The sequence below is a fragment of the Mauremys mutica genome, chromosome 10 (genome assembly GCF_020497125.1).
Source record: "Mauremys mutica isolate MM-2020 ecotype Southern chromosome 10, ASM2049712v1, whole genome shotgun sequence".
In the NCBI taxonomy this organism is placed as follows: Eukaryota; Metazoa; Chordata; order Testudines; family Geoemydidae; genus Mauremys; species Mauremys mutica.
The window spans coordinates 83,005,792-83,027,707 of NC_059081.1; the positions used below are offsets into that span (position 1 = coordinate 83,005,792).

Sequence of the window (21,916 nt, forward strand, 5' to 3'; positions counted from 1 at the left end):
GGACTTATCATCCTTGAGTGCTCCTTTAGCACATCAATCGTCCTGCTGCCCCACTGGTTGTTTATCAGGCTTCCTGCTTCTGATGTACTTAAAAAAAAATTGCTATTACTTTTTGAGTCTTTGGCTAACTGTTCTTCACATTATTTTTTGGCCTTCCTAATTATATTTTTTACATTTCATTTGTCAGTGTTTGTGATTCTTTCTATTTTCATCACTAGGATTTAACTTTTACTTTTTAAAGGATGTCTTTTTGCCTCTCCCTGCTTCTTTTACTTTGTTGTTTAGCGACGGTGGCTCTTTTTTGGTTCTCTTACTATGCTTTTTAATTTGGGGTATACATTCAAGTTGAGCCTCTATTATGGTGTCTTTAAAAAGTTTCCATGCAGCTTGCAGGGATTTCACTTTTGGGGCTGTACCCTTTTATTTCTGTTGAACTAACCTCCTCATTTTCATGTAGTTCCCCTTTATGAAATGAAGTGCTACAGTGTTGGGCTGCTGTGGTGTTTTCCCCACCACAGGGATGTTACATTTAATTATATTATGGTCACTATTACCAAGTGGTCCAGCTCTTTTCACCTCTTGGACCTGATCCTGTGCTCCACTTAAGACCAAATAAAGAATTGCCTCTCCTTTGGTGGATTCCAACACCAGCTGCTCCAAGAAGCAGTCATTTAAGGTGTCAAGAAACTATATCTCTGTATCCCATCCTGAGGTGACGTACCCAGTCAATATGGGGATAATTGAAATCCCCCATTATTATTGAGTTTTTTTATTTTAATAGCCTCTCTATTGTCCCTGAGCATTTCACAGTCACTATCACCATCCTAGATGTCTTGAGAGATCTGCAACCTTCACACCAGACAGGCATGTCACCATGCGGTTCTTCCGGTCATCGCAAACCCAGCTCTCTACATTTCTAATGATCTAATTGCCCCTTACTAATACCTGTCTTTTCCCAATAACTGGCGTTCCCTCGCCCGGCGGGGTAACCTCAGTGCGAGAGGACACCGCAACATCATCTGGAAGGAGGGTCCCAACTATGGGATTGTTTCCCTCTGCTCCAGTTGGATGTTTTCCTTCCCTGAGACTTTCATCCTCCTCAACAGCACAGAGGCTGTCAGACCGGGGTGGGACCATTCTGTGTCTTTGAAAGTCTCATCTGTGTACCTCTCTGTCTCCCTCAGCTCCGCCAGCTCAGCCACCCTGGTCTTCAAAGCCCGTACATGGTCTCTGAGGGCCAGGAGCTCCTTGCACCAAATGAACACACACACACCACCCGCCGATAGGGCAGGTAATCATACATGCTGCCTTGGGTGCAATAAACTGGATAGTCTCCACTCTGCTGCTGGACTTCTGCCTACATTGTCTTTTTACTCCTGCAGCTGGTTCCTTTGTTGTTGTTTTGTTTATATCAAGGGGGTGTTTGCGGAGTTTAATTTTAAAGAATATTGAATTCTAGCCCCCACTCACACTTCCCCTGTAAACTCCCTCGCAAAACTCCCCTGTTAGCCGCTCCTGTTCGCTAGCTCCTCTGGTCGCTTAGGAGCGGGCTTTTTAAAGCCCTGGTCTCCTTGAGTAGCCCCACCCCCTGGTTAAGGGTTGATGGGTGCTAAGAGGCTTAGGGATCACAGCCTCAGTAAGATCAGTAATATACCCCTCCCAATCTCTCCCGTCCTGCTACATCCCTTTACCATGACTCCCTGTCCTGCTGGGTAGCTCCTTCAATTTATTTATATTCTCTTGCAGGCTACCTGAGCAAAAGACAGAGAAATAAAACCCAGAGTCCAACTGCAATGGCCTCACCAACTCCATCACGGAAAATGGAAGAAGAAGCCACTTGTTCCATCTGCCTGGAGTATCTGGCAGAGCCGGTGACCATAGACTGTGGGCACAACTTCTGCCGAGCCTGCATCACCCAGTACTGTGAGCACGGGAAGCCTGAATCCGGCACTAAGTTCCCCTGTCCTGAGTGCCGAATGCCATTTGAGAAAGGGAAATTCCGGTCCAACAGGAAGCTGGCCAATATTGTAGACAACATCAAACAACTGAGGTTAAAGCCAGGGAAAGGACAGGAGAATCTGTGTGAGCGACACCAGGAAAAACTCAAACTCTTCTGTGAGGAGGATGGAGAAGCCATCTGTGTGGTTTGCAGGGAGTCCCGGGATCACCGAGTTCACACTGTGCTCCCCATTGAGGAGGCCGCCCACGATTACCAGGTGGGGAATTACGACTGCTCTGGGTTCATTCAGCTCCTTTAGGGACCTGCTGTGCTCCTGCCCAGAGATGTCTGCTGGGATCAGTGGGAGACCTGTTCTCCGTCTGCCGGGATCAGTGCTGGAGTGCACCAGCCCCCCAGGGTGCAGGAGTGTGACCTGAACCCTGACTCCAGGGCAAGCACTGCAGGTGCTTCGGCAGCCAGGCCCCGTAGCTGCTAGCCCTGGGGGGGTCCCGCAGCCCGTCGGACACGAGGGGAAGGGTGTTGGCCAGGCATGGCGGGAAGGGGGCAGATTGCAGTTACTCCAGGTCCAGAGGATTGCAGAGCTACAGTTCTAGGTGAGCAATAGCAGTTCCTGTCTGGGTCCCTGGGGCCGTCTGGGCTCTTCAGCCCTAGTGCCTGAGGTGCCCACTCACTGTTCAAGCAAACAGGAACTTGTGGGATTCAAGGCCAGACTCATTGGGGCCCTTCTGCCCTGGCTCCTGCCCAGCTCCTGCTGCTGCCCCGTGAGCCTCACACAGACGTGCACCCAGCGGTTAGGCCCGGATCTCACACCCTGTTCCACATGCAGCTCCGTGAGCCTGGGGGTTCCTCTGTGCATCGGGCTTCTCGGTAGCTTTGGCTCACATCCAGCCGCGGCTTCCCACAGAGCCCAGCCAGCGCCTGGTGCAGGGCCCCTCCTTACCCGGAAGGGGCGGGGGGGGGGGTGAAGAGGGGACGGGGCCGATGGGAGCTGAATCCCCCTGCTTTGCAGGCTAGTCACACAGCTCTCAACCAGCCATGGTCCAACGGGACTCAGACAGCAACAGACAAACAAACTAGGGGCACAGTTACCTGAAGAGGGACTTAAAATGCTGAGGGGTTCATGCCCCTTCCCAGGATCTGGGCAGCTGCAGGGTTCACTCCCCCATCCTGGGGTCAGGGAAACTGCGGGATTCAGTCCTCACAGCCAAGGATCAGGAGGTTGCTAATGGGTTCACTCTCCACTGCCAGGTTCAGGGGGGATGCAGGGTTCACTCCCCCATCCTGAGTTCAGGGGGGATGCAGGGTTCACTCCCCCATCCTGGGTTCAGGGGGGCTGCAGGGTTCACTCCCCCATCCTGGGTTCAGGGGGGCTGCAGGGTTCACTCCCCACACCCAAGTCCAGGGGGGCTGCAGGGTTCACTCCCCCGTCCTGAGTTCAGGGGGGCTGCAGGGTTCACTCCCCCATCCTGGGTTCAGGGGGGCTGCAGGGTTCACTCCCCCGTCCTGGGTTCAGGGGTGATGCAGGGTTCACTCCCCCGTCCTGGGTTCAGGGGGGCTGCAGTGTTCACTCCCCCGTCCTGGGTTCAGGGGGGCTGCAGGGTTCACTGCCCCATCCTGGGTTCAGGGGGGCTGCAGGGTTCACTCCCCCGTCCTGGGTTCAGGGGGGCTGGAGGGTTCACTGCCCCATCCTGGGTTCAGGGGGGCTGCAGGGTTCACTCCCCCGTCCTGGGTTCAGGGGGGCTGCAGGGTTCACTCCCCCATCCTGGGTTCAGGGGGGCTGCAGGGTTCACTCCCCCGTCCTGGGTTCAGGGGGGCTGCAGGGTTCACTCCCCCGTCCTGGGTTCAGGGGGGCTGGAGGGTTCACTCCCCCATCCTGAGTTCAGGGGAGCTGCAGGGTTCACTCCCCCGTCCTGGGTTCAGGGGTGATGCAGGGTTCACTCCCCCGTCCTGGGTTCGGGGGGCTGCAGGGTTCACTCCCCCGTCCTGGGTTCAGGGGGGCTGCAGGGTTCACTCCCCCGTCCTGGGTTCAGGGGTGATGCAGGGTTCACTCCCCCGTCCTGGGTTCAGGGGGGCTGCAGGGTTCACTGCCCCGTCCTGGGTTCAGGGGGGCTGCAGGGTTCAGGACTGACCTGGAGCGTTGGCCTCTCTATTGCCCCTGGGGACTGCCAGGCGCAGGGTCCTGATTTCTCACCAGCTCGTTCCATTTCTCTTGCTACTGGAAGATGCCCAGCCAAAAACCCCCATTCGGTTTTAGTAAGAGGCCAACCGTTCCCTTACTGTCTGGCCCTGCCTCCTCCCGTACCCACCCGTCAGACAGGCAGACTAATGGCTGTTTGTGGCACATGATGCTCCTGCAGGTGAAACTCCAGGAAGCCCTGGGCACGCTGCTGATGGAGCTGGAGGAGGCCCTGGCGCTGACATCCGAAGAGGAGAAGAAATCCGTGGAGTGGCAGGTGGGTGTCTGGGTTTATCTTTCCCTGAGCCCTTCCCCTGCAGCGTTTCCAGGGATAAGCTGCAGGCTGAGGTTATATCCTGCTCTGGCTGTTTGCCCCAGGATGGCGCCATGGTACCAGGGGCAGGAAATGTCTCTGGTGGGGATCCCAGTGCAGAAGCCCTGGGAGGGCAATTCTTGGGCCATGGGCGCAGCACAAGCCCACCCCAGGGCTCTCCATACCCCCAGTCTCCACTCACTTCACAGCCACTGTCTCTGGACCCACCCGCACATACTATACACGTCCCAGCTTGGTCCATCGCACACTGCACCCACCCCAGATCATCCCCCCGCCCCGTCCTTACACACAGACCCACGCACTCTCATGCAGCCAGACCTGCCCCCAGAGCTGTGGGGGTTTCAGACCCTTCTGAAGGGCAGGCAGGGCACATGCCAAGTTTGCAGAGAAATCCCCTCTGATTGGCTGTCTTTCCCTGTCTGATGGCGAAGGGCAGCCAATCAGAACTATTTGCTCAACAATCTGGTCCCTCAGCCTGTGTAGCAGGGAGATTTCCGGCTTCCTGGCTGTGCAAAGAGAGCGTTGTCGGTCCTTGCCCAATTCCCTCCTGTCACACTGCCACCATGTGCTGCCCCTCACCCTTGGACCCTACCCCATGTGCTGGCCTCTCTTCCCCCTCCCATGTGCCATCACTTCTTCGTGCTGGCCAGTATCCCACTCATGGGGGATCATTAAGGAATCATTAAAAAGGGGATAGAGAATAAGACTGAGAATATATTATTGCCCTTATATAAATCCATGGTACGCCCACATCTCGAATACTGTGTACAGATGTGGTCTCCTCACCTCAAAAAAGATATTCTAGCACTAGAAAAGGTTCAGAAAAGAGCAACTAAAATGATTAGGGGTTTAGAGAGGGTCCCATATGAGGAAAGATTAAAGAGGCTAGGACTCTTCAGTTTGGAAAAGAGGAGACTAAGGGGGGACATGATAGAGGTATATAAAATCATGAGTGATGTTGAGAAAGTGGATAAGGAAAAGTTATTTACTTATTCCCATAATACAAGAACTAGGGGTCACCAAATGAAATTAATAGGCAGCAGGTGTAAAACAAATAAAAGGAAGTTCTTCTTCACGCAGCGCACAGTCAACTTGTGGAACTCCTTACCTGAGGAGGTTGTGAAGGCTAGGACTATAACAATGTTTAAAAGGGGACTGGATACATTCATGGTGGCTAAGTCCATAAATGGCTATTAGCCAGGATGGGTAAGAATGGTGTCCCTAGCCTCTGTTCGTCAGAGGATGGAGATGGATGGCAGGAGAGAGATCACTTGATCATTGCCTGTTAGGTTCACTCCCTCAGGGGCACCTGGCATTGGCCACTGTCGGTAGACAGATACTGGGCTAGATGGACCTTTGGTCTGACCCGGTACGGCCTTTCTTATGTTCTTATGTTCTTATGTACCACCATCTGCATGTGCTAACCCCTGTCCTCCCGCGATCCCTCCCTCCACCCAGATCCTCCTTTCCACTGGGTCAGGGAGAGGCCAGATGCTCCCACCCCTGCTTCACTGTTCAAGGGGTCACCAAGGTTGGCACTGCCTGTCCCCAATCCAGCAAGGGCACCACGATCTACGGGAGCAGCGACACAGCCCTCCCATCCTGCCACTCAGACCCCCTGCGCACAGTGCAGGAGAGGGGTTGGGGTGGGCACACTGAGGCAGAGGTGGGGAGTGTGACCCCGTTACATTCTGCCAGACGGACATTTTTCAGATCCTTTACCATGATCCATGACTCTAAAGTCTCCTCTGGGTTCATGATCTGTACACCCCATGGCCAGCTCTGATCTGTGAGGCAGACTCAGCACAGCTCTGGCTGGGGGGCTTTCTTCCCGCTCCATTTTCTACTAAAGGGCAAAGTGGAGAATTGGAGACGGTCGATCACACGTGAATTTAAGACGCTGCACCAGCTTCTGAGTGAGGAAGAGCAGCTGCTCCTGCGGAGGCTGGCGGAGGAGGAGCGGGAGACTCTGCAGAGACTACAGGACAATATCACAAAGCTCTCGGAGCAGAGTGCTGCACTGATCAATTGCATCACAGAGCTAGAGGAGAAGTGTCAGCAACCGGCCACTGAGCTGCTGCAGGTGAGACTGTTAACAACCTCCCCATCTTCCATCCTGCAGCACTAAACTCTCCGGTCAGTGACCGGATCCCAGGAATTAGTGACCAATCCTATTTCCAGTGCCTGTTCGGACAGTTTCCTGACATGAACAGAAGCCCAGGCCCTGTCAGAGCCGACATGAGCCATGGTTGTGGATTGCGGCTCCGATGCGCACACAGATTTTGTATGCACACAAGGCTCTGTTGATATTGGGACGGGCTGAGCACCCACACTCCAGCTGAAGCAATGGGAGCTGCAGCTGCTCAGGGTGAGGCAGGGGGGCTGGAACAATTTGCATAGTGGGGATACTGAAAGCCATTTAACCAAACTGTAAACCCTGTATAAAATGGAGACCACTTCAAGGCAGGGAGTACAGCAGTACCCCCAGCACCCCTGGCTCCAGCCCCTCTAGAGTGAGGATCTGTGCACCATCTCCTGAGATCTGCAACAGGAAACCAGGAGCGGGAGGCTGGGCACAGCTGAGTGGCAGCTCTGCGGGGAAGGGGAGGGACAGAGAGGTGCATTAGGGATTCTGCTGCTTTCCTGGTCCCAACAAAGCTCCTTGTTCAGTGTTTGCAGAACATCACATGCCCCCCAGTCTGTGCCATTGTCACATGACACTGAGCTCCTCTGAGAGTCAGAGCCAGGGCGATGGGGCACCTGAAATCGGTGATCGCTGCCAAGTGTCCTGCACAGAAGCCGCTGCCCTGACGTGCTAAATGTTGTGGATTCAATGTGGTAGAGAATGGAAAGTCACTCGGTGTTTTAGCATGTAGTGTTAACCCAGCTCCCTGTCTCTCTGTCTCCTTTCAGGGTGTGAAAAGCACATTGATCAGGTCTGTTCCCATTTCCTTTTCTCCTTCTGAGCCCGTGAGCGATGTGTGTGCAGAGCAGCCGAGTGATGTGGGGACCTTTTTTTCACAGGAGTGAGCATGTGAAACTCCAGCCACCAGAAGCCGTTTCTCCTGCCCTGAAGAGCGGGTATAAAATCTGCCTTGACATGAGGGGAATGCTGGAGAGATTCACTGGTGAGTGAAGCTCCTGGGATGGGTTTGCTTTGCATGTGGGTGGAGAACAGAATTGACTTGTGTTGTGGATGGGGACAAATGGTGAGGACCACATTGGACTGGGAGCCTGGCATGGCAACAGACAAGGCGGATGAGTCAGTGGTGCCGGAACAGCGAGGGCTGGGGGTCATCATGGCTCTCCCACTTTTTGCAAGTGGATGGGCGTGGCTTGTCCACTTTTCCCCAGGGCAGACCCCTTCCCCTTGGGGCCTCTGTGGAACGAGGTGGGGTGGGGCCTGTTTTGGAAAGGCTCGACCGCCCCTCTGAGATCTCTGGGCTGAAGGAGGAGGAACAGACGGTCTGCCTGTGCCACTCTCTCCTGCTGCTCAGCCGTTCGGCTGCATGAGGAGATGACGCCTGGTGGCTGCTTATGTGCTCGGAGTGCAGCGTCTTTAGACATTCAGGTTGGGCTTTCCAAGAGGTCTCAGCACTAGCCAGACTGTGTCCCATGAATATCCATGCCCTAGGGCTTGTCTGTATGCCAGTGTTGCCGCACTTTCTCCTGGTACAGTTGTGCATAAGGGGACGAGGCTGAACCAGTGTAAGGCACCTGTATACCAGTGTAACTGTTCCCACTGGGGTTCTACTTTTCAGCTACATCAGTCAGACTTCATCCCCCAACTGACATGGTGACACTGGTACAAAACCTGTCTCTGGAAAGACCTGAAACCCCCCGTATGTGCCCTGGGGATAGAGGCAGGAGAACACGGAGCACGTCTGAAAATCTCACCCCAAGAGCCTGATCCTCTGCTGCCCGAAGAGGCGGCAGGGACACCAACTCTCCCCCAAGAACCCCTCACTTTTACTGGGCTCCCCCGAGGGGAGCTGCTCCCGTCAGGGAGGGGGGTCTCCGCGCTGAGCACCACTTCCTCATAGCAGATGAAGGGGGTTGTCTCTCCTGCCTGACTGAAGGGATGTAGTTGGTGCTCAGGATCTCAGGGCTGCAGAGAACCAGAACCCCCTGCCGCAGGGGAAGCAGCTTCCCCTCTGTGCCTGGCAGGAGCTGGCACATCCCTGCTGCCTTTCCCCTCACCGTCCCCCACCCCAGCACGGGCTCTGCCCACTGGGCTCTGGGCCTGGCTGGGTTCTGGGCAGAGGTTGTGGCAGGCCCCTAAAAATGGGGCAGCCACCAGTGTCCAGACACTGGCCCTGCACCCTGTGTCACCCGTCTCCTTTGGCCTCCACCCCGCCCCTTCCCCCTGAACCCCGGCCCTCGCCCCGCCCCTTCTCCCCACAGCTCAGCCCTCACCACGCCCCTTCCCCCTGAGACCCGGCCCTCACCCCGACCCTTCCCCCCCACAGCTCGGCCCTCACCCCGCCCCTTCTCCCCATCTGGCCCTCACCTCGCCCCTTCTCCCCTCAACCCGGCCCTCACCCCGATCCTTCTCCCCGCCTGGCCCTCACCCCGCCCCTTCCCCCCCGAGACCCGGCCCTCACACCGCCCCTTCTCCCCACGGCCCGGCCTTCGCACCGCCCCTTCTCCCCGTCTGGCCCTCACCTCGCCCCTTCTCCCCACGGCCCGGCCCTCACCCCACCCCTTCTCCCCACGGCCCGGCCCTCACCCCGACCCTTCCCCCCCGAGACCCGGCCCTCACACCTCCGATTCTCCCCACGGCCCGGCCCTCACACCGCCCCTTCTCCCCACGGCCCGGCCTTCGCACCGCCCCTTCTCCCCGTCTGGCCCTCGCACCGCCCCTTCTCCCCACGGCCCGGCCCTCACCCCGACCCTTCTCCCCACGGCCTGGCCCTCACCGCGACCCTTCCCCCCCGAGTCCCGGCCCTCACCCCGCCCCTTCCCCCCCGAGACCCGGCCCTCACACCGCCCCTTCTCCCCACGGCCCGGCCCTCACACCGCCCCTTCTCCCCACGGCCCGGCCTTCGCACCGCCCCTTCCCCCTTCGTCCCCGCCCTCTCCTCGCCCCTTCTCCCCTCACCCTGGCCCTCACCCCGACCCTTCTCCCTGCCTGGCCCTCACCCCGACCCTTCCCCCCCGAGACCCGGCCCTCACACCGCCCCTTCTCCCCATCTGGCCCTCACCCCGACCCTTCTCCCCACAGCTCGGCCCTCACCCCGACCCTTCCCCCCCACTGCTGGGCCCTTGCACCGACCCTTCCCCCCCGAGACCCGGCCCTCACACCGCCCCTTCTCCCCACGGCCCAGCCCTCACACCGCCCCTTCTCCCCACAGCTCGGCCCTCACCCCGATCCTTCTCCCCGTCTGGCCCTCACCTCGCCCCTTCCCCCTGAGACCCCGCCCTCACCCCGATCCTTCTCCCCGCCTGGCCCTCACCCCGACCCTTCCCCCCCGAGACCCGGCCCTCACACCGCCCCTTCTCCCCACGGCCCAGCCCTCACACCGCCCCTTCTCCCCACGGCCCGGCCTTCGCACCGCCCCTTCTCCCCGTCTGGCCCTCACCCCGCCCCTTCTCCCCACGGCCTGGCCCTCACCCCGACCCTTCCCCCCCGAGACCCGGCCCTCACACCGCCCCTTCTCCCCACGGCCCAGCCCTCACACCGCCCCTTCTCCCCACGGCCCGGCCTTCGCACCGACCCTTCTCCCCATCTGGCCCTCACCTCGCCCCTTCTCCCCTCACCCCGGCCCTCACCCCGACCCTTCCCCCCACGGCTCGGCCCTCACCCCGACCCTTCCCCCCGAGACCTGGCCCTCACACCGACTCTTCCCCCCACCGCCCGGCCCTTGCACCGACCCTTCCCCCCGAGACCCGGCCCTCGCCCCGCCCTTTCCCCCCCTCACCCCCACCCTCACATGGCAAGAAAACCCTACATAAGTTATGATTGGACATGTACATGTGCATATTTATTTGTTTCTCCTAAAGCTAATTAAATATTTTAGGAAAAAGTGTCTGTGTGGCCAACAGCAAGAGCCAGTGGCCACACTTTCAGGCCACCAAAACAATGTGTTGTGAGAACCCTGCTCTAAGGGCACAACTTCCGGGCTCCAGGCTTCTTGCTCTTTTGAGTTTTCCTGGGAGCGCCTCCCCTCAGCAGCTTCCAGTCTCTATGATTCGCTGTCAGTGGAGCCCGGGTAACCCATAACAGGCTCTTTAGCTGCCAGCCAGCCACCTCGAGGTTTAATTACTTCCAGGTGGGGCTGGGTTGGCTGGTTCTCCTTTTCAGACAACTGCCACAGGTAGGCTGGTCCCTGACTCTCCGTAAAGGGCCAGGCCCTATGCTATACCTTCCTCATCAACCTAAAGCCAAGCTGTACCCAAACGTTGGCTTGACCATGGCTAACGCTCGGTTGTGTTCTGCACCCAGGGCGTACTTCCTGCCCTGTTGCCACAAGGAAATCTACAAGGGCCTTGGCCATATTTTTATTCTTGTCAGGGAAGCATGAAGGGCCCAGAAGTTCTGTTCCCCAATCTTCTAGGTAGCTCCTGCAGTGGACAAACTCCCTGATAGTTTCCAGCATGTCATAGTTCAGGGCAACTTGTATTCTTTGTAAGTCAAATCCTTTGCTTTCACCACTGGTGTCATGCTCCTGTAGCAGATATGGTCTGTTACAGAGCTTCCTTCTGAGCCAGATACTCACCAGGTGTGTTCAGTGCAGGATCCTTTAGTGCTTTGCCGGGTGTGGCCAGGTTCCTTTAAATAAAGTATCTTACACACAGTGCCACCTACTGGCTGAACAGTATCATTCTATTACATTTCCTCCTCTAAGTTCTACATTCCTACATGTGTAATATTGACATATCACCCTGTCTCTGAAGTTCAGTACAGATCAGTTCGTTAAGTGTCTCTGAATCGCACCGGTTTTCTTATTACACAACCTGACTGTGTGACAACTTGGTCCTTTGGCTGTCCATTAGCAACAACTTGCTGGTCGGTCTGGAATCCTTCAGCCTTCCTCCAGCTCTTCAGCCACCATCTAGAGAGTTTGTTCTGTTGATTGTTCTTTTTGAGGAACAAAATGTTGATTGGTTCTGTCTGGCTCAATCATATACAATCCAGGCACTGAATTCTTTTTCTTTACTATAGCTGAGGTTTCCCAGCCTTGCTCTCCATCCATTTTGACACAAACACCTTCAACGAGGATTTGACCTGATAGTTCCCTGAGTGTTGTCTGATGGAGAAAGGTTCATAAGTTCATTTTTCCTTTTTATCTAATTGGGCTATTCTCCTCATGTCTGGCCATGTTGCAGATAGGGATTCCCACCCCCTACACTGGATCAGTAGTTCTGAGTTTTCTTCCCATCAGGACTTGTGCTGGACTATATCCAGTAACTGCTATTGGTAACTCATAAAAGCAAGGAATGAATCTTCCTGTTGTAGGATTTTCTTGGCTATCTGTACAGCTCTGTAAGCTTTTCCAATTGCTTGTGGGTTCTGTGGACTGATCAAAATAATATTTTGTTTAGAATAACTTAAATTCTGCTGCAGTGAATAGTCATCCATTCTCTGTCACTGGTTGTTCTGGAATATCAACATAAGCAAAAGTGCACTTCAGAGCCTCAAGAACATTATGTTTTTCAAGTGCATTATTTGTAAATATCTGGAAAAATAGTCCACAGCAAGCAGGTAATGATGCCCTCTGAATTCAGTTAAATCTGCAGCTCTTTCAAGGTCTCTCAGGTAAGGGTGTTTATACACTGTATGGTTCAGTATTGTCTCTTAAGTGGATTTGTACTGGATCTACTTTTAAAAGGCCAGTCTCACCAACCCTCCATTGAGTTCTTCCACCTTGCTCACTAGGCCCATCACAGTTGCCATGCTGTGACCGAGAAGGTCGTTAGTCTGGGAACCTTTAATCATACACACGCTGAATGCAACCTGCTCGACAGGCTGACTGGGCGCTGGGTGAAGAAGTATTTCCTCTTGGTTTTTGGTTTGAAACCTGCTGCCTGTTAATTGAATCAGGTGACCGCTAGTGTTTGTGTTATGTAAAAGAGTAAATAGCACTGGCCCGCCCCGCCCCGCCCCTCAGAGCCCTCTTTTGCTGAGCACCTGCCTCTCCCCTTTCCCCCATCTGGTCCCCGGGCACCCACCCCTCCTTGCATCCCCTCTCTGCCCCCATCAGTGACCCCCTCTCCCCTCATCCCCCTCTGCCCCGCTGCTGCCCACCTGCCTCTTTGCCTTTTGCTGAACCCATCAGGCACAGTCATCCTCTCACTACCCCCTCGGAGCCCACGGTACCTGCCCATTCCCTGGTCCCTCCTCCGTCCCCTTACTCCCTCTGCCCCCCTGGCACCCGCCACCTCGCTTCCCTCTTTCCCCCTCTCCTCCTGCGCCTCCCCCCACACTCTCCTGGCAGCCCCGGCCCCTGCCCCTCCCCCAATTCCCTCTGCCCCTCAGGGGCCCACCCCTCTCCTTGCCCCTTCTGCCGGCCCATTTCCTTGGCCCCTCTGAGTCCCCCTGGCGCCTACCCCTTACCTCAGCCCCCTCGTGCCTGCCCATCCCTCCTGTCCTCCCCGCTCCCTCTCCTCTGCTCACCCCTCCTTGTTCCCTCCTCCGGTGCCTGCCCCTTATTGTGCCCAGGGTCACCGCTCCCCTCACTCCCCTCAGCCCCCACTTGGGCTAGCCCCTCCCCTCACTACCATTGGCTCCTCCCCTCCAGTGACCCTCCTCTCCCCACCCCGCCCCTCTGGTGCCTACCCCTGCTCCCCCCCACTGACCACCTCCCTCATGTTCTCCCTGCTCCACCACCCTTCACTAATTCTCTCACCAGAGTCAGATGGGCCCTGACTCCCCTTAACGAGCAACAACCCCCCGACTCAGCGATTAACGGGGATGTGGGTTAATTTCCCTTTGATCCCGGTGACCAGCCCCTGCCCCGGCACTGACTCTGTGACTCTCTCCCCAGTGGACGTGACTCTGGCTCCAGACACGGCAAATCACTGGCTTGTCCTGTCCGAGGATCGGAAACGTGTGAGACATGGAGAGACACGCCAGGATCTGCCCAACAACCCTGAGAGATTTGAAACTTCTGCCTGTGTCCTGGGCGCCGGGGGGTTCGCGGGCGGGCGGCGTTACTGGGAGGTGGAGGTGGGAGATAAGACTGAATGGGCTCTGGGGGTTTGTAGGGAATCTGTGAGCAGGAGGGGGCAGGTCACAGCAGCACCTAAACATGGATACTGGATATTGTGTCTGAGGGGTGGGGAATACAAGGCCCTGACCTCCCCTCCAACCCGCCTCCCCGTGAGCATCAGCCCCAGCCGGGTGGGGGTTTTCCTGGACTATGAGGGGGGCGAGGTCTCGTTTTACAATGTGACTGACAGGTCCCATCTCTTCACTTTCACTGACACCTTCTCCGGGACGCTCCGTCCTTGCTTCTATCCTGGTTACAATGCTAGGGGTACAAACGTCGCTCCCCTGATAATCTGCCCGGTCCCAGCTCAAGCCAGAGGGAACTTCTGGCCAGGGGCGGCTCTACCTTTTTGGCCGCCCCAAGCAGTCATGCGCGGGAGGCGCCCCGGAGCCGCGGGAGCAGCGGACCTCCCGCGGGCATGACTGCGGAGGGTCCGCTGGTCGCGCGGCTCGGCTGGACCTCCCGCAGCTGCGGACGGTTCGCAGGTCCGGCGGCTCTGCTTGAGCTGCCGCAGGCATGCCTGCGGGAGGTCCAGCGGAGCCGCAGGACCAGCGAACCGTCCGCAGTCATGCCTGCGGGAGGTCCACTGGAGCCGCAGGACGAGCGCCCCCTCCGCAGTCATGCCTGTGGCAGGTCCGGTCGTCCCGGGGCTCCGGTGGACCTCCCGCAGGCATGACTGCGGCAGGTCCGCCGGCCCAGCCTGCCGCCCCCCCGGGAAAGGGCCGCCCCACGCGCGTGCTTGCCGCGCTGGGGTCTGGAGCCGGCCCTGCTTCTGGCCTGTACAGTGACACCCTCAGCAGAGACTGGCCCCTCCCAGTCCAGCACCAGGCCATCACCTGCCTGACCCCCCTCCCTCAGTTCCCAGCCCCAGGCCTGTGAGCTGCAGGGAGCGGACAGAGCAGAGAAGGGGTGGAGGGAGCAGGGCTACCGGGCACAGGGGGGTGCAGGCTGCTTGGAAGTGGGGATGCAGGGTCAGAGGGAGGTGCAGGCTCCTGGGCTTTTAAAAGTGAGAAGGTGGGTCGCACGCCGCAGGCATTTCAGAGACAATGGTTTGTGCAATGAGTGAGAATGACAGGCAGAGAAATGCTCCTACCTGAAAGGAGAGAGCCATGAGCAGGTGGGGCAGTCCCGCGGCTCTGGGGAGGGGACTGACCTACTTCAGCCCCAGGCCAGAGCCCTGCTGCGCTGGGAGGATGGATCAGCACGCAGGGCACCAGGAGGGTTAGGGAATGAAGTCGCTGCCCCTGACCCGGGGGAGCACTAGGCATCTCAGCCTCCGCTTCCCTGCAGCCCGTCAGCATGTGCCCGAGGCCCATTGAACTGAATTCACCCCCCCGTTACACACAGTGACCGGAGTGACCGAGCCCTTTATCTGCCCCGATAGGGCCCCATCCAGGGTAGGGGGCTGTCTCTGTGCAGCTGGGGGAGGGGGGTCAGTAGATTCCCAGGGCCATTCACTGCATTGTCCAACTCCCAGAGAAAAGCCAAATCCAGTAGCTGAGTGAGCGCCACAGGTCCAGTGAGCGAGAGGGAATGTCCCAGCATCTCCTGTCCGGGGGAGATTTCCTCACGTGTCTGCTCCACCAGGGCCACGCGGCTCCCCGCCGGCCCACATCCTTATTGTCTCTGTCTGGAACCAGGTCCCAGCATGATGGATGGGGAATGGGGATCAGGCCAGAGCACAGGCACAGACTGCACGCGTGCTCCAGGGCTGGAGCACCCACAGGGAAAAATTAGCGAGTGCTAAGCATCCACTGGCAGCCAGCTCCCCGCTCCCCCCCTCCCCTCCCAGCGCCTCCCACCCGCTGTGAACAGCTGTTTCCCAGCATTCAGGACACTTCAGGAGGGAGGGGAGCACTGGGGATGGGGTGCTCTTGGGGGAAGAGGTGGGGAAAAGGCAGGTCAGGGGGTGGGGGCTTGGGACAAGGGGCGGAGCGGGAGCGGGGCGAGGCAGGGTGGGGTCAGAGGTTTGAGGGAAGGGGTGGAGTGGGGGCAGGGCCTGGCACAGAGGCAGGGTCGAACACCCCCCCTGGCTAGAGGAGAATGTGACGGGTTAGATCACAGAACCCCCCTTGGGAGCTGCCACCTGATGTGCCAGGACTGCCGCTGCCCCTGCTTTCCCTGCCAGCTCGGGGCCCCAGCACCCTGTCTTGCTGAGCCAGACACTCCCGTCTGCTCCAGCACAGACCCAGAGTCTGAACCACCTGCCCCAAAGCTGCAGGCTCACAGAAGTGAAAGCAGCTCACAGAAGTGTGCTTGTCTTTAGCACTCAGATGCCCAACTCCCAATGGGGTCCAAACCCCAAATAAATCCATTTTACCCTGTATACAGCTTATCCAGGGTAAACACGTACATTGTTCCCCCTCTATAACCCTGATAGAGAGAGATCCACGGCTGTTTGCCCTCCCCCGACACACACAGGTATTAACACAGACTCTGGGTTAATTAATAAGTAAAAGGTGATTTTATTAAATACAGAAAGTAGGAGTTAAGTGGTTCCAAGTAGTAACAGACAGAACAAAGTGAACTACCAAGTAAAATAAAATAGAACACCCAAGTCTATGTCTAATAAAGTAGGGAACTGGATACAGATAAGATCCTCAGCAGTTCCAGTAAGCTTCCTTTTACAGATTAGTCTCCTGCTAGTCTGGGTCCAGCAATTACTCACCCCCCTTGCAGTCACTGCCCTTTGTTCCAGTGTCTTTCAGGTACCTTTGGGGGTGGAGAGGCTCTCTCTTTAGCCAGCTGAAGACAAAATGGAGGGGTCTCCCCTGGGCTTAAATAGATTTTCTCTTGTGGGTGGAGACCCCCCTCCCCTCTCCTATGCAAAGTCCAGCTCCAAGATGGAGTTTTGGAGTCACCTGGGTGAGTCACATGTCCATGCATGACTGAGTTCCTTACCAGCCAAGCCACATTCCTGGGAAAGCCCAGGTGTGGGTTGGTGTCTCCAAGTTCATTGTTGGCTTAAGTCTTTCTTGATGGGACACTTACGGAGAATAGTCTTCTCTCAGGAACCCGACCAACTGCTTCACTACACCCTACTTAGGATCAAACAAGTAGGCAGCCAATATTCATAACTTCGAGTACAAAAATGAAATATGCATACAAATAGGATCAATAGATTCAGTAGATTATGACCTTTACAGAGATATGTTACATGGCATATGTAGCATAAAACACATTCTAATTATATTTATATAGAGAGAGATAGATACATTCATAAGCATATTTCCATAAAACCTTATGGGTGGCACTGTCACAGAGAAATCAGCACCTCTGGGCCAGAGTATGGGGCTTGAGAGCCCAGCCCCAGTGTGAGGGACCCACGCTGGATGAATGGAACCTGCTTATGGGAAGGAGCCCAGGAACATTTCTCCTCCTCTCTCCGTGTGTTTGCTTCACCCCAACCACACACGTCCCGCTGCCACACACTTCTCGTCTGCCTGGAACCTGCTCCTGTGGCCTCCAGCCTCCACTCCTCCTCCCTGTCCCTCCTCAAAACCCTCTTCCCAGGGAGCCCTGTGCCAGGGAACACTGAAACATGGGTCAGAGCCCCGGGTCTGTGCAGAGTGTGAGCTCCCTGAGCAGGGGCCATGGCTGTGGATCTGTCTGACATGCCCAGTGCTGGGGGGCTATAGGGAGTGTGACTAGGTGCCTAGATGGGCCACACCAAGGATGCTACAACTTAGGGCAGACTGCAAGGAATAGGGCAGACAACCCCCAGGCTGGTGGATTCTTCTATAATTAGATTCACAAAGTCAGTAACAAAATTGCCTCTGTAATACCACACTGGTTATGAAGAAGCCACCTACAATCCCCTTTAAGCATCACAGTGCTTGTCCCCCATCTAGACAGCCAATTCTAATATAGTGAGAGGTTATTGAAACCCTGCTTTCACCATACGTGAGGTTCACCAGGCCTAAAGGACTGGACACTGATCCCCAAGTCAATGTGAGTCCCAGATCTTACCCAATAATCACGCAGATGTCAGTGCTTTAGTATCTAAAACAGGTTTTAATAACACTGGTCTACAATTTTTGAGAAGTCGTCTGCTTCAGATATAAAATGTGCTATTTATTATGTATTTTGATGTGCTGAATTCAAATATGACAATTAAAACAACTGATTGGCTACTGTTTCTAAGATATTTAAGTTTTTACATTTTATGTCTATGTATATTGTGTAGATAGTAGAGTTTTAATCATAAATTGTAAACCTAGGTCTTTTCATGTGTTTACGGTTGCTTTACATGATAATATTTCACCTGTCCTGTTTATGTAACACTTTAAAAATCAGCAAAAGGGTTATCTAACTAAAATTTATTATGAAACAAAAGGCAAAAAACTATTCTGTACATAGTTTAGTCCTATTCAGTGTCTACTCGGCGCTTCTTGGCTTGTCTCTTGTATTCATTAAATGGAGCATCTCTTGTCACTGTACAGCAATAGTCTGCAAGCATTGATGGGCTCCATTTGCCCTGATAGCGTTTCTCCATTGTTGCAATGTCCTGGTGAAATCGCTCGCCGTGCTCGTCGCTCACGGCTCCGCAGTTCGGTGGAAAAAAATCTAGATGAGAGTGCAAAAAATGTATCTTTAGTGACATGTTGCAACCAAGGCTTTTGTATGCCTTGAGGAGGTTTTCCACCAACAACCTGTAGTTGTCTGCCTTGTTGTTTCTGAGAAAATTTATTGCCACTAACTGGAAGGCTTTCCATGCCGTCTTTTCCTTGCCACGCAGTGCATCGTCAAATGCATCATCTTGAAGAAGTTCACGAATCTGAGGACCAACAAAGACATCTTCCTTTATCTTAGCTTCACTTAACCTTGGAAATTTTCCACGGAGGTACTTGAAAGTTGCTTGTGTTTTGTCAATGGCCTTGACAAAGTTCTTCATCAGACCCAGCTTGATGTGTAAGGGTGGTTGTGACGATGCGGTTCTGGCGGGACCCAACTGAGAGTGCCAATTCAGGACAAATCGCTCAAACAGGGCAGTCACAGACCTAGGCTGGGGTTTTTCCACCTCTAAGGCAAATCAAACCAGCCAGACAAAAAGGACTTTGGTTTCACCCCACTGGCTAACCACAAGTCACACAAGCAATTTCCTTAGACACTCCAGTCTCCCAGTATCACCACCAGTGCACTCGTCCTGGGGATGAATGGTTATGAAAACCAACACCCCAATAAAAGAAAAAGGTTCTCTCGATCCCAAAGGACCAAGCCCCAGACCCAGGTCAATATACACATCAGATCTTACCCACAAATCACGCTGTTGCCAATCCTTTAGAATCTAAAATCTAAAGGTTTATTCATAAAGGGAAAAAGGTAGAGCTGAGAGCTAGAATTGGTTAAATGGAATCAATTACATACAGTAATGGCAAAGTTCTTAGTTCAGGCTTGCAGCAGTGATGGCATAAACTGCAGGTTCAAATCAAGTCTCTGGAACATCCCCCGCTGGGATGGGTCATTCAGTCCTTTGTGCAGAGCTTCAGGTTGTAGCAAAGTCCCTCCAGAGGTAAGAAGCAGGATTGAAGACCAGATGGAGATGATGCATCAGCCTTATATAGGCTTTTCCAGGTGTAAGAACCTCTTTGTCCTTACTGTGGAAAATTACAGCAAAATGGAGTCTGGAGTCACATGGGCCAGTCCCTGCATACTTCGCTGAGTCACAAGGCGTGTTTGCCTTCTCTCCATGGGTCAGTTGTGTAGCTGATGGTCCTTAATGGGCCATCAAGCAGGCTAAGCAGAGCTAACACCAACTTGTCTGGGATATCACCCAGAAGCACAACATAAGTTTGAAGTACAGACAGTACAGAGCCAATACTTATAACTTCAACTACAAAATGATACACATGCACACAGACAGCATAATCATAACCAGCAACCCATAACCTGGTCTTAGACACCTTACATGACCCCCTTTACCTAAGATTTGGTGCCACTACAGGACCTTGGTTGCAAACCATGTTCTATATGGTCCCAGTTTATACCAATAACGTCACAGTGGTAACAAAATCTTCCTTGATTCAACAAGTGGTGGATGCTGAACACTTTTCCTCCCAGGCTCCAATGACCGTCGGAGTGGCCAATCTTTCTTGATGTAGTGGGAATCTCTTGCACAGCTATCCCATTCGCAGAGAAAACATCAGTACTTTGTGTATCCAGTCTGCAGACCAAGCAAGAGAGCAACAACCTTCAAATCGCCACAAAGCTGCTACTGATGTTGGTCATAGTTTATGCACCTCAAAAGTTGTTTCATGTTGTCATAGGTTTCCTTCATATGGACTGCATGACCAACTGCGCTTTTGTGATGCAAAAGTCACTTCACCACAAACATAGCAGAAGTTATCTGCACTGTTCACACAAGTACGAGGCATCTCTGCTCACTTTGGCTAAACAGAAATGTGTCCCTTTGCAAAATCAAACACTGACAAATAAGAGAGCATGACACTGTATGATTTCTAGAGCTGATATAGGGCAATTTGTTCAGCAGAGTGATGTAAGCTTCGTTATGATTGCATCATCCATGACTTCTAGGAATAACATGATGCAATTCATATCATGTATGAGGCAATACCAGCTTCAGATTGCATCATTCATTGTTTTGCCTAAAAAGCAAGTACTGTCCAAACCCAGTCATAGATTTATTCATAGATCCAGTCAAAGATGTATTTTAGTCATTTCTGGTTTAAATTGAGATCCCTTCCCTTTATAACTCACTTATCCTCCGCCATTCCCAAGTCAAGGGTCGTATATACTGACCCAATAGCATATCTTGAAAACTAGAGCCAATCGACAATTTGAAGCATCATTTTCGTTCTCAGTGACCCAGAATTAGTAAAGTTGGACTCCATTTATTTCAGAGGCATTTTGGCTGTAGAGCAGTGTGATAAATGGAAAAGGAGAGAAGAGCGTAGCAGGGATTAAGGGATCAGGATACAGACAGAGACATGAAAAGCCTCTAGGTCCCAGTTTCACAGCAGAGACGGCAATGCTGCTGATTTGGAAAAGTCTTTCTGGAATCAGTTTGAAAGGTTATTGCCCAAGAGTAAGTCCAGGGGCAGGGCCGGTGCAACCACGAGGCAAACGAGGCGGTCGCCCAGGGCGCCAAGTGGTTGGGGCCGCCAAAGAGCGGAGAGCCCCAGCCATGGAGGAGCCGGCGCGGCGCAGGGGGCAGCAGCCCTGCAAAGGTGGTGGCGCCACTCGCAGGGAGCAGCTGCGCCCCCCTCCCTCTCCCCCCAGGCTGCAGCCCAGCACCCCCCCACCCACACACACACTCCTGCAGGCTGCAGCAGATGCATGCGGGCGGCGGCCCCCGTGTGACCCCCCGGCTCTCCCCTTGTCGTGCTCAGGCTCTGCGGTTCCTGGGCATGTGAGCCGCCGCCGCCAGGGCGCAGAGCCCTGAGCCTGCTCCCGGGAGCCACAGAGCCCGAGTGCAGCGAGGAGGGAGCTGGGGGGCGCACGGGGGCCATTGCCCGCATGCATCCACTGCAGGAGCCCCCCCCGGGGGGGGCACCGGGTCACAGCCTGGCCAGCCACATACCCCAGTTCCCCCCTCACCGTGCTCGGATTCTGCGGCTTCCTGGCGTGTGAGCTGCTGCCGTCGCCACTGCCCCTGCCGGAGGGCTCCAGCAATCTGCGGGAGACAGAGGCGGCGGGCGGCATCCGAGTGCGCAGCCACCTCCTCCCCGGGCTCCAACTTTCCTGGCTCCTGCCGCTCTCCAGCCCCTGCCCTTCCAGCCGGGTGCGTCCCCAGCACAGCAGCAGCCGGGGCTGGGGGGGGGGGGGGAAGTTGCTTTGGGCCCCGTGGCTCAGGGAGCTGGGAAAGTTGGAGCCCGGGGAGGAGGCGGCTGCGCGCTCGGATGCCACCTGCCACCTCTGTCCCCCGCAGATCGCCGGAGCCCAGCGTCGGCTCCTGCCCTGGGAGCGGAAGCAGGAGTTGGCGCAGGACTAGGAGGGATGCTGCTGTGAACCGTGGCCACCAGGCAGAGTGGGGGTCCCAGGAAATGCTCCTGACCATCACCGTCAGGCTGGCTTGGCCCCGCCCCCACCCTACCCCTTCATGGCACCGACCTGAACCTGGGAGTTGTAACTTGCAGCCACTCAGGGTCCCCTTCCCCACATGTTGCACGGGCCAAGCCTCCACAGCTCAAAAAACCCCTGGACTTTCTAGTTGTATTTCCCTGTATGGATTAATCTGGGATATCGATGAGAAAACAACCTAGTTAAAATGTTAC

General features: G+C 55.2%; 1 protein-coding gene across 1 annotated transcript; it reads left to right on the top strand.

Annotated features, from left to right (window-relative positions):
• The first annotated feature begins 1,776 nt into the window (after window positions 1–1,776).
• Window positions 1,777–21,633, top strand: LOC123378312 (E3 ubiquitin-protein ligase TRIM39-like). The gene is made up of 8 exons (XM_045031905.1): window positions 1,777–2,216; window positions 4,318–4,413; window positions 6,323–6,553; window positions 7,384–7,406; window positions 7,495–7,598; window positions 13,458–14,010; window positions 21,174–21,423; window positions 21,571–21,633. Exons 1-8 carry the CDS (start codon window positions 1,794–1,796, stop codon window positions 21,631–21,633), a joined length of 1,743 nt encoding a protein of 580 aa, XP_044887840.1. The 5' UTR covers window positions 1,777–1,793.
• Window positions 21,634–21,916: the final 283 nt, after the last annotated feature.